The 12,953-nt window shown below is 42.8% G+C and overlaps 1 protein-coding gene across 1 annotated transcript in view; it reads right to left on the reverse strand.

Moving 5' to 3' along the window:
* Positions 1–12,953, reverse strand: part of ABCA13 (ATP binding cassette subfamily A member 13) — a 247,710-nt gene that overhangs the window by 10,546 nt on the left and 224,211 nt on the right. Inside the window, exons 60-62 of the mRNA XM_039911957.1 lie at positions 12,218–12,352; positions 7,692–7,795; positions 6,113–6,205 (exon numbers count right to left, since the gene is read on the reverse strand). Of these exons, the coding sequence (XP_039767891.1) occupies positions 6,113–6,205; positions 7,692–7,795; positions 12,218–12,352 (332 nt within the window). The remainder of the gene's footprint in view (positions 1–6,112; positions 6,206–7,691; positions 7,796–12,217; positions 12,353–12,953) is intronic.

Consider the following 12,953-nt stretch of genomic DNA (forward strand, 5'->3'; position numbering starts at 1 on the left):
TTTCCACCCTAAAGCGGTTTCCCCCTGACCCAACCAACATGATTAAGGGAGGAAAAAAAAAGCCACAGCAAAATTCCGTAGAAATACATTCTGGCTTGGTTAGCACTGCCAAGATGCAAACTTACAGTACTTGGCAGCGTGAGGCTTGAGGAGGTAAATATCATCATTAAAACTGCATAAGTTCAAAGCTAATGCACCTGCTCAGCGGCCATCTGTTCCAAAAGAATTACCACCTTTTATAGTTTCTCGGTGATGCTGAATTTTATTGGTCGATGCAAAAAAAGGAGCAGAATATCCGGATTAAATGGGGTCTCATTATTTGAACAACTACTCTCACAAACCCCTAACCTGCAGAACATGCCAAAACAAACGCTAATTAAAATTGGGCCAGCTGGACAAAATAGAGGTAGCCTACTCATTAGGACTGTCTTTTGCTAATATACACTACATTTTCCAGCTCTGTAAATGGTGGGGATTATATTCTAAAACTATCTTGGTTTGGTTTTGTTCATAGTGTACTGGACTTGTGGTTTTCAGTAGGAAGGTATCCAAATTGACAACGTGGTCCTTTACTTGAAAAATATCAAATTAAGTCTTCAAATATGCCATTGTTAGAGATCCAAGATATTATCAGTGTTTAGAAGAAATCCATTTGGATCATTAAGGGAATTAGATATGACTCCCCTATTGTGGACTCGGTGACAAATAGAGCAATAAACCTTCCACTTTTTTCTAGTTTACATTTAGGCATGCAACTTTTCTTTTGGATTGTGGAGGCCAACTTTAAAGAAGAAAAAGGGAAGAAGAAGGCAGAAGGGAAGGGGTGAGAAAGAAGAGGAGAGAGGTTATGGGCTCAGTTCTCTAGATGACAGGTTTGCTATGGATGAGGAACTTTCATTCATTCAATCATATTTATTGAGTGCTTTCTGTGTACAAAGCACCGTTAGAGGGGCTTCGAAGAGTAATATAACAATAAGCAGACACATTCCCCGCACACAGTGAGCTTATTCATTCAATCGTAGTTATTGAGCACTTACTGTGTGGAGAGTACTGTCTACCAACTCTGTTTTATTGTAGTCTTCCAAGTGCTTGGCACAATGTTCTGCGTACAGTAAGCACTCAATAAATAAGACTGATTCATTAATTGATGCCACTGCTTCGACTCTCAATCTACCATGGCCCCTTGTAGGTGAATCCCTAGGCTACCTCTAGATTATACACTCGTTGAGAGTAGGGAATGTGTTTACCAACTCTGTTGTATAGTACTTTCCCAAGGGCTTTGTATAGTGCTCTGCACATTGTTAGCACTCAATAAATGCCACTGATTGATCACTTGGACAAATGAGAGGGCAGGGTTGAGGAGGGCAGATAGCTTCCTCTCATGCAGCTTTGGGAATGGGATGCCATGAGATGGAGCCATCTCCCTCAGTCTCCGGTATTCATTCAGTAGTATCTATTGAACGTTTACTATGTGCAGAGAACTGTACTAAGTGCTTGGAATGTACAGTTTGGCAACAGATAGAGACAATCCCTGCCCAGTGATGGGCTCCAGTATCTCATGAGACCCAGAAATTCCACAGAGGTGCCCTCTTTATTCTCTTTCCGCCTCTTGCAAAGGCAAGTGGTGAAGTTGCCTTCTTGTCTCCATGGAGCAGGTCGGGTTTTTCTTTTTTTATGGTATTTGTTAAGCGCTTACAATGTACCAGGCACTGTTCTAAGCACTGGGGTAGATAAAAGCTAATTAGATTGGACACAGTCCATGTCTGACTTGGGGCTCACAGTCTTAATCCTCATTATACATATGAAGTAACTGAGGTACAGGCAAGTTAAGTGACTTGCCCAAGGTCCCACAGCAGATAAGTGATGGAGTCAGGATTAGAACCCAAGTCCTCGACTCCAAGGTCCGTGCAACATGAGAAGTAGTGTGGCTTAGTGGAAAGAGCACGGGCTTGGGAGTCAGAGGTTGTGGGTTCTAATTCCAGCTCTGCCAGTTGTCAGCTGTGTCTTTGGGCAAGTCACTTAGCTTCTCTGTGCCTCAGTTACCTAATCTGTAAAATGGGGATTAAGACTGTGAACCCCACGTGGGACAACCTGATTACCTTGTATCTACCCCAGCACTTAACACAGTGCTTGGCTCAGAGTAAGCACTTAAATGCCATAATAATAATAATTATTATTATTATTATGCTCCTTCCACTAGGCCACACTACTAAGGTAGCAGAGACTGCCTACCTATCCCAAAAGATGGGATGTGAAGCTGATGACTTTGTCCCCTTGACTTCATGGGGACAGTGAGCCCTGTGCTGGTCAGGGACTGTGGCTGAACTGGTTAACTGCTATCTATCCCAGTGCTTAGTATGGTGCTTGGCACATAGTAAGCACTTAGCACATACCATCATCATCATCATCAAGAAGTTGGCACACAGGTTCATATTCATTTCTGACTGTGCTTGATGGCATGCTCAGATAAAGTCAAATAGTGAAATGTAATCCTTTTTGTCATTGAATAGATTTAGGCTATGGGAAAGGAATATGTTTCCTACCAACATTCCAAATAGAGAGTTATAAATCGGAGGATAGTAGAATTTATTGGGTGCTTGCTCTAGGCAGAGTGGCAGGGAATGTATATTTACCAACTCTGTTATAGTGCACTCTCTTGAGTGCTTAGCACAGTGCTCTGCACACAGTAAATGCTCAATAAATATGATTGACTGATTGAGCATTGTACTAAACACGTGAGAGCATAATACCACAGACTTTGTAGACGTGATTTCAGCTCTCAAGGAAATTACAATATAGAGAATTATAAAGAGAGTCAGTAATTGATAGGGAGAAGTTGCAGACACAATTTACTATCTAATATAAAATGCCTTTCCTAAATGTCTAGTGTAATGAGAAAAAAAAAATTCCTTTAGCCTTGAACATACATGATTTTTATTTTGTTTGAAAGTTTCATTCTATGTTGGGTATTTTTTCTAATAATTCTTCTTTCTTATTCTCTTTAGGTGAACAGGTCTAAAATTGCCCATTATGTAGCCATTTGTTAAATCACCCAAAAAATCCCTTTAGAGTTAAATAAAACTAAAGATAACCCTGCTACATTTTCCCTGTTCTACTTCCAAAAGTCATTTTTCCTGGATTTTTTATTTTTTCTAGACTGAAATACCCCATAAATGATCAACTAATATGAATGATCAATTAATTCTAGCATTATTAGAGTGACCACAAAAACTTTTGAGTTTTTTCTAAGCATTTAGTATTTTTCCTTTCTTATTCATCATTATTCATGATCTATATTTGCTGGAAACTAGGAAAAATAATCCCTGATGCTCTGGCACTGGATGGAATCGATTTAATTTGCTTATTTATTTTCTCACATATGTCAGACACTGGCTGTGATAAAGTTCCATTCTGGATTTTGGATTTAAAGATTATGTCTTAAACTGGCAGCCATCTTTCATACATGGGCTCTAGGCTTTCTCTATAGCCAATTTCCAAGTCAGAGGAAGAAGTGACAGTCGCTGTAACCAGCTGCTCCTGGTTTCTTATAGGTGGTTTTTGCTTGTGTTGCCTCTGGCCTTCTCCTGCACACACCTGTGACATAATGAGGTGGAAGGAGGTGTCAGTCACGCAGTGACATTATCGGCCACACTCCCAGGCGCCGGACACAACTCACTGCCAACAGCGTCATCTTTGAAAGTAAAAGACAGGACGGCTTTATCTGAGTTCTATGAGGTAAATGCACTGTGGTGGAGTTAGGAAGTAGGTCTCTGTCTTCTAGAAAAAAGGGTTGTGGTTTGGAAGAGTGAAAATAATAACCTCATATAGTAAAGGGAAACATTTATATAAGAGTGGTGGCCCAAAAGTGTGAAATTGATTCACAATTTAAGGTTGCAGCTGTTTGACCCTCATTACGTTGAAGCCTATGCTGTATCATGCAGTTTTCCTTTTAGAGACCGATCTCTGAGAATGCCCAGATTTCATGAAGGGATGCTCTCTTCAGGGTTCGTGAACCTATAATCTTCTTAACCTTCTTATCTAAATATGTTTATTCATCAGTCTGGTGGGCACAACCCCAGAGCTGGGGTGGAGCAGGGAATGAAGTTTGAAAATTCCCATCAGTTCAGTTTTTCCTCTCTGCTTTGCCCTGTCATTCTCTTCCTGTCTCTTGTCCTGCTCCTTTTCAGATCTTATTTCACTTCACGCTGAGCTTTTCTCAAACAGAAATATCTCCGTCAAAGGATTATAATCATTTATTAGTGCTGTCCAAATCCACGAGGTATACTCTACTAATCTCCCTCGTGAAATATTATCATTCCTCCTATGTTACTGCAGATATAATGCCTCTCTCATGTAAAAAATGAAATCTCTATTTCCTGAGTATTTACAGTTGAGAACAATTTTACCCATTTACTCTCTGGTAGGAATTTAGGGACATATTATGTGTGACCTATACAGCTCCATAGAGGTCTAGAGTAAACTTAGACCCTGGGAGAATTAGGGTCATTACAAAGAGAGTAATGATAATAATAATGATTGTGGAATTTCTAAACTGACTGCCAAGCACTGTGCTAAGTGCTGGGATAGAAAAAATGCAATCAGATAAGACTCAGTCACTATCTCACATGGAGCTCATTGTCTCAGAGGGAGGGAGAACGGGTATTTCATAACCATTTCACAGATGAGGAAACTGAGACAGAGAGAAGCAGTGATTTGCCCAATGTCACACAGCGAGCAAGTGGCAGAGCCAGGAATAGAACCCAAGTTCCTAGGTCCGTAATCTTTCCACTAGGCCACACTGCTGTTTCCATTATAATAAGGATGGCATTTGTTAAGCGCTTACTATGTGCTTATTATGTACACTGTCCTAAGCCCTGGGGTTGATACAAGGTAATAAGGTTGTCCCACGTGGGGCTCACAGTCTTTATCCCCATTTTACAGATGAGGTAACTGAGGCATAGAGAAATTAAGTGACTTGCCCAAAGTCAGATAGCTGATAAGTGGCAGAGCCGGGATTAGAACCCATGACTTCTGACACCCAAGCCCGTGCTCTTTCCACTAAGCCACGCATGACTTCTGACTCCCAAGCCTGTGCTCTTTCCACTAAGCCATGCTGCATTATATTTATGGAGTTCATTTGCTACAGTGTTACCACCTCAACTATACTTTTTTGATCATCATTTTAAATAGTGTTCTATCAAATTAAATGAGGCAGCCAATTATTTATACTGCTTGGGAAAGACCTCGACAACAGTTTCACCACGTGACGGTAACTTTTAAGAGCACCAATAGTCACCATTTTACAGTCCACTCATTCTCACCTAAAGACATTTCATTTAAGGACAATGATGTGATCATTTTCTGAACACATCAAATGTCATTTAAGCACCTTAAAGTTGAACCATTTTGCCCCCTAAACCGCTTTGACTTATGGCTTTTTTCATTTTACTCTTCCAAGCACTTAGCATATTACTCTTCCAAGCACTTAGCATATTTTAATGTGTCTCTCCCCTAATAATCTGGTTACAGGTGATCATCCTTATTAACCTTTTTGTACTGTATGCTCCCAAGCATATAGTACAGTGCTCTGCACATAGTAAATGTACAAATAAATACCAATGATTGATGAATTAGACAAGAACAATGAGGTTCAGAAATCAAATAAGTAAACCAAACAATGTCATCCCCAGAAATTAGAAATTAAACTGTAAAGATTTAAGTATGCCCCATAAACGTTAGAAGACCTTGAAATAAATTATCTTTTCACTACATATCCTCGAAATGAGCCTTTGTTATACTTCAGTGACATTCAGTTACTGATTAGTTCATTTGTTAAGAGATCAAATTGGAAGGAAAGTGGTGATGAGCTCAAGCCTGCTTTATGAATGTGACAAGATCAGAAAAATAGTCCCAAAGGGTCTGAAATCCAAGCTAAGGAATATTTAATATTTGATTTCCCAGGGACCTATGCAGTCTACTCTAATGGGGCAGAGAGAAGGTGGCAGAAATAGTCATAGTTACACCTTATCAATTCTATTAAAATGCCAAGTTAATTCTTATATAGGATTTAGTGATAACGGACTGGCTGCCCGAACACCGCTATGCCCCTTACCTGTTTTTAATGTACTGAGGAGAACCGAGACACTTGAAACTGCCATTGACCATAATCCCCAGCCTCGTGCACAATGCTTCGCACTCCTCCATGCTGGTGAAAAGCGGGGAAGAGAAAGAGCAACTACATAACAAAATTACATCATATCCATGGACAAGTGTCTAGGTTTAACTCTAAAGGGAAATCTGAGCCATTACATGTGTCTAGGTTTATCTCTAAAGGGAAATCTGAGCTGCTTCAAAGAAATAAGTTAATAACTTATCAATCAATTAATCATTGATATTTACTGAACACTTACTATCTGCAGAGCCCTGTACTAAGTGTTAGGGAAAGGTCAATAGAACTGAGTTGGTAGAGGCACTCCCTGCCTACGGAGTTACAGGAAATCAATTTTGCTAATCGTTCTCACTTTATTTTAGATTTTCCAGGGCAGGGGAAGGAAAAACAGTATTTGTATGCCCCCATGCCATTTTATTTGATTGCCTGTGAGGTATAGGGAGGGGAAAAATGGAGCAGAAGCACTGAGGAGGTTCTCTGCAGGCACCATGTAGCTGGGACTGGAGGGAATGAGAACCACAAAGCATCCATCCATGAGCTTTACCAGACCAGCTGCTTTGGGCTGTAAGTTCCATAGTCTATCGTTTTGATGAATACGAACCAAGGCCACTATTACCCAAGTGTGAAGTGCTAAATTACAGATTCTAAACTAGAATTATTAGGTTTTCATTTAAGAATCAGCTTGGCTTAGTGAATAGAGCATGGGCCTGGTTCTAATCCTGGCTCCTCCACTTGAATGACCTGGGGCAAGTCGCTTATCTTCTCTGTGCCTCAGTTATGTTATCTGCAAAACGGGGAATTAAGAGTGTGAGCCCCATGTGGGACAGGGGCTGTGTCCAACCTGATTACCTTGTATTCACCTTAGTGTTTAGAATGGTGCTTGTCACAGAGTAAGTGCTTGAAAGTACCATAAATATAATTATTATTACATTCTCCCAAGGACTTAGTACAGTGTACTGGACATAGTCGGTGCTCAATAAATACCATGGCTTGATTGATTGATCACGACCTCAGAATTCTCACTAGCCAAGGTCCTGCTGTTTAATGAATTGTTTAGTAAATGGTTGTGTGTCAACACCAGCTCAATTTATGCTAAATCAACATTAGCAATCTAACTGTTGCCCAACAGAATAATCACTGCAAAACTAAGCAGTCGATCAGTTAATACTCCTTCCACTTAAAGTCAGACTAACTGGGCTCAAAGTTTCCACCCCTGGATGGATTCCATGATATCCCTAAAAGTGAGCTCAGTTACTCAGATTGCAAAGGGTTCAGGCATAGCTGAGAGGTAACTAATAGTGTTTCAGGGCCAGCTTTCTATAAAGTGTGTAAAATGATAAATGTCCCAAGTAACACTCAAAGGTCTCCACATCCTTTTCATTTCATCTGATTTAATCATCTAAAATCATATGAGATTGCATCATGGGACTTCAGTTTTCTCCCCTATCCACTTCACCTCTTAAAGGGCAGGTACCCATAGGTTTAGAGTCAAAATGATGTATCAAATAAGGCAGCAAAATACCTGTGGGATGTCAGCACGGCCGCACAGCCTTCCTGAACTTCTTTCAGGATCGTTTTCCACAGGTACCGCTTAGAGCATGGATCCATCCCAGAGCTGGGTTCATCCTGAAGTTACAATGCAGGAATAGATGAGGCCCCCAACAAAATATGGACGGCAGAAAATATAAAGCAGATTACCTTCATTAGGAGTGGGAGGAGGCAGCAGGAAGAGAATTCTCCAGATGGATAGAAACAAATCTTCAGAAACACAGAAATTCTCCCCAGACTGACAGTGGGTAAGCATGTTGGAAATAACAAAACTGAAGGCTTGTCTATATACTTATTTTATGGTACTTAAGTGGCTTATTGTGTTCCAGGCACTGTATTAAATGCTGAGGTAGATCAGGTCTGAGCTCCCCAAAGACAGCCCTCCGCCTCTACCCTCCCCCCCACCAATCCTCTCCCCTACTTTCCCATCCTTCCCTGCAGTATCCTCAGAGGAGATCTCCTCCCTCCTCGCAAGTGCCACCGCCTCCACCTGCTCCTCGGACCCCATTCCCTCTCACCTTATTAAAACCATCACCCCTGCCCTCCTCCCTTCCTTAACTTCTATTTTTAACCACTCAATCTCCAATGGCTCCTTCCCCTCTGCCTTCAAACATGCCCACGTCTCCCTTATCCTAAAAAAAACCCACTCTCGACCCCACTTCCCCTTCCAGTTATCGCCCTATCTCCCTACTACCCTTCCTTTCCAAAATCCTAGAACAAGTTGTCTACAATCGCTGCTTAGAATTCCTTAACTCCCATTCTCTCCTGGACCCCCTCCAATCTGGCTTCCGTCCCCTCCACTCTACCAAGACTGCTCTCTCTAAGGTCACCCATGACCTCCTTCTTGCCAAATCCAATGGCTCCTACTCCATTCTGATCCTCCTTGACCTCTCTGCTGCCTTTGACACTGAAGACCATCCCCTCTTCCTCCACACCTTATCTCACCTTGGCTTCACGGACTCCGTCCTCTCCTGGTTCTCCTCTTATCTCTCTGGCCGGTCATTCTCGGTCTCCTTCACAGGCGCCTCCTCCCCCTCCCATCCTTTAACTGTTGGAGTTCCTCAAGGGTCAGTTCTTGGCCCTCTTCTGTTCTCCATTTACACTCACTCCCTCGGTGAACTCATTCGCTCTCACGGCTTTGACTATTATCTCTACGCAGATGACACTCAGATCTACATCTCCGCCCCTGTCCTCTCCCCCTCCCTTCAGGCTCGCATCTCCTCCTGCCTCCAGGACGTCTCCACCTGGATGTCGGCCCGCCACCTAAAACTCAACAGGAGCAAGACTGAGCTCCTCATCTTCCCTCCCAAGCCCTGTCCTCTCCCAGACTTCCCTATCACCGTGGATGGCGCGACCATCCTTCCCATCTCTCGGGCCCGCAATCTCGGTGTCATCCTTGACTCATCTCTCTTGTTCACCCCACACATCCTATCCGTTACCGAGACCTGCCGGTTTCACCTTTACAATATCGCCAAGATCTGCCCTTTCCTTTCCACCCAAATGGCTACCTTACTGCTACGGGCTCTCGTTAAATCCCGGCTAGACTACTGTGTCAGCCTTCTCTCTGATCTCCCTTCCTCCTCCCTCGCCCCGCTCCAGTCTATTCTTCACTCCTCTGCCCGGCTCATCTTCCTGCAGAAACGATCTGGGCATGTCACTACCCTTCTTAAACACCTCCAGTGATTGCCTATCGACCTCCGCTCCAAACAAAAACTCCTCACTCTAGGCTTCAAGGCTCTCCATCACCTTGCCCCTTCCTACCTCTCCTCCCTTCTCTCTTTCTACCGCCCACCCCGCACGCTCCGCTCCTCTGCCGCCCACCTCCTCACCGTCCCTCAGTCTCGCCTCTCCTGCCGTCAACCCCTGGGCCACGTCCTCCCGTGGTCCTGGAACGCCCTCCCTCCTCACCTCCGCCAAACTGATTCTCTTCCCCTCTTCAAAACCCTACTTAAAACTCACCTCCTCCAAGAGGCCTTCCCAGACTGAGCTCCCCTTTTCCCTCTACTCCCTCTACCGCCCCCCTTCACCTCTCTGCAGCTTAACCCTCTTTCCCCCCATTTCCCTCTGCTCCTCCCCCCCTACCTTCCCATCCCCTCAGAACTGTACTCGTCTGCTCAACTGTATATATTTTCATTACCCTATTTATTTTGTTAATGAAATGTACATCGCCTTGATTCTATTTAGTTGCCATTGTTTTTACGAGATGTTCTTCCCCTCAACTCTATTTATTGCCATTGTTCTTGTCTGTCTGTCTCCCCCGATTAGACTGTAAGCTCGTCAAATGGCAGGGACTGTCTCTATCAGTTTCCGACTTGTTCATTCCAAGTGCTTAGTACAGTGCTCTGCACATAGTAAGCGCTCAATAAATACTATTGAATGAATGAATGAATACAAGATAATCAGGTTGGACACACAGTTCCTGTCTCGCAAGGGGCTCATATTTTAAATTAGAGGGAGGAGGATTTAATCCTCATTTTATAGCTGAGGTAACTGAGTCACAGAGAAGTTAGGTAACTTGCTTAAGGTCACACAGCTGGCAGATGTCAGATCTGGGATTAGAACCCAAATCCTCTGACTCCCAGGCCCCTGCTCTTTCCTCTAGGCCATGCTGCTTCCCCCTTGAGGGAATTTGTGATTATTCACAAGCTCATGAACTAGTCTATGAATTTTACAAGCTTCTGGAATTCTACAAATAGCCTAAGGGATAGGGGTAAATTGATTTTTGAGGGAGCAAAAAGCAAGCAAACACCTAATGAATGCAGTCTGAAACTTCCCTTCCACCAGAGGCTGGGTTCTTCAGAGATGGGCCTCAAATCTGAGATAAACTCCATTCACTCACAGAATACTGTGGCTTCTAGACACTCTGGTACCTACATAACACTGGGCAGGATGTAGTGGCTTGTTTGTAAAATGACTTTCCCTGGAGCAGTGATGAGCCAAAGAACCCAAGCAGTATGGCAGAGTGGATAGAGCTTGGGAGTCAGAAGATCATGGGTTCTAATCCCGGCTCTGCCACTTGTGTCTGGCACGTGGCCTTGGACAAGTCACTTCACTATACCTCAGTTACCTCATCTGTCAAATGGGGATTAAGATTGTGAGCCTCATCTGAAACAGAGACTATGTTCAACCCAAATTGCTTGTATACCCCCCAGCACTCAGTACAGTCCCTGGCACATAGCACTTAACAAGTGCCACAATTATTATTATTATTATGAATGAACTGTGTACCTTTTTTCATCCTCTTGTTTATTCCTGAATTGTTAAATTTAACTTTTTAACTCAGTTTTTGTTTAATTTTCTCTGTTGGCCCTCCTCCATTTAGATGGCAAGCTCCTTGTGGGTCAGAGAATTGGTTTTAATTAATACTAGGATCTAACACCTTCAATATCATTGCCCAAGTTAACTTCCCAATAAGGAACTCTTCTTGCAAGAATTTAGTATGGTACTTTGCATACTGAAAGTGCTTAATGAAACATCACAGTTGATCGAAGCCACAATAAATGCTTCATTGTGCTGATTTGGAAGGCCCTTGGAAATGTATCCCAAAGACTCAACTTTTATGAGATCCTATAATGTCTGGTTTAAATATAAACATTTTCAGAGACTCCATTTTAAAATGAACTGCATATGACATTTTGTGTAAAAAATTGACACGAAGTTACATTCACCTTCCTTATGACAATGACTTGGTAATCCTTTTGAATGAAAGCCCTAATCCTTAACTTGCATTTAGTAACTGAGAAAAATCAACTTTTTACTGGCTTTTATTTATAAAGTTTAGAGGCAGAAATAAAGAAGACTGAAGCACCTTTGGCAGAAGGACCAGATTTGGCTCATTTTACCTCCGCCAGTACATCAGCTAGACCATTATTCTCCCCATAATCAGAATCCTTCTAAAATCACATCTCGTCCAGGTCGTAACTGTGTTATTTGCAAAGCACTGACTAAAAGCATTTGATAATGAATTTCATAGGTGTACCTCAAAGCTGCATTGTGGGATTTACTGCCAATGGATAGGAGTGGAAGGAGGAAGCAAGTCTCATTTCCCCCACTTACTCTCCCACCCCTTTCCATGCTCAGCCTCCTCAGATACTGAAATGATCAGTTTTCTCACAGTGTAAAGGGACATTATGTCATGTGATGCTTCATCTTCTTCATTCCATTCCCCTCCCTCATTTCCTACTCTTATTTTTCCCCAAGGTCTTTTCTTCAATCTTTAAAGGTTTACAGCCAAATGGGCCTAAAAAGAAGTGCTTCTCAGAAACTACCTGTCTGGAAAAGATAGATGACAAAATAGCTGCGATAAACTCTGATGGGAAAATGCCAACTGTCAAGAAGGAAAGTTGGTCCATTCCGGGAATTGAAGTCCAGGGTTCTCCTGCTTGTCCTTCCAAGGTTTCAAAGTCAGCAATGGCAACTTAAAAGAAAACAGCAAACAAAAAGAACTAAAGCTTGGGGGCTCATATTTGTAAATGGTGATAACATTCACTCTTCTCTCACCAGGAAGAGAATCTGGGGTTTCCCGATTAAGGCCAAGGCAGTGGAGAGTTTTCTCTTGGTGCCTCCACTGTAAGTCCTCACTGGGTTGTCCATGTAGCCATCAAGGTGCAGCCGACGCACGAGGTCCCCGGCCACCTGAAGAAAGACATTCTGGTTCGTGATCTCTTTGCTTCCCAGAATTCCATGCACCTGAACTTTCCCACCCTTCTAGCCACCGGAGAACTAAGCTCGATTCTTCTCGGCAAATGCCATATTCAGAGAGCCGTGGCAACCCTACTGCGGCACCTATGCTTTTGAGTCCTCACCCACAAAACAGTTATTCACTTCATCCTCTCCTCCTCACAGCACTTATGACCATCTCTTTAAAATCCATTGCTTCCCACTGTCTGCAGTTTATTTTAGTGTCTTTCTCCCCTCTCCATTTTAAGTTCCCCGAGGGCAGGGATCATGTCTTTTTCCCATCCGTGTATTCTTTTCTAGAGCTTAGTACAGTGCTCTGCACAGAGTAAGCCCTTAATACATTCTATTACTACTACTTACTCTATTGCACTCTCCCACGTGCAAGAGATGCAGTGTGATCTAGTGGGTAGAGCATGGACCTGGGAATCAGAAGGTTTCCATTCCATTCCCCTCCCTCTTTTCCTACTCTTATTTTTCCCCAACGTCTTTTCTTCAATTTTTAAAGGTTTACAGCCAAAAGGGCCTAAAAGAATTGCTCCTCGGAAACTACCGGTCT

Source organism: Ornithorhynchus anatinus, chromosome 4, assembly GCF_004115215.2.
Source record: "Ornithorhynchus anatinus isolate Pmale09 chromosome 4, mOrnAna1.pri.v4, whole genome shotgun sequence".
In the NCBI taxonomy this organism is placed as follows: domain Eukaryota; kingdom Metazoa; phylum Chordata; class Mammalia; order Monotremata; family Ornithorhynchidae; genus Ornithorhynchus; species Ornithorhynchus anatinus.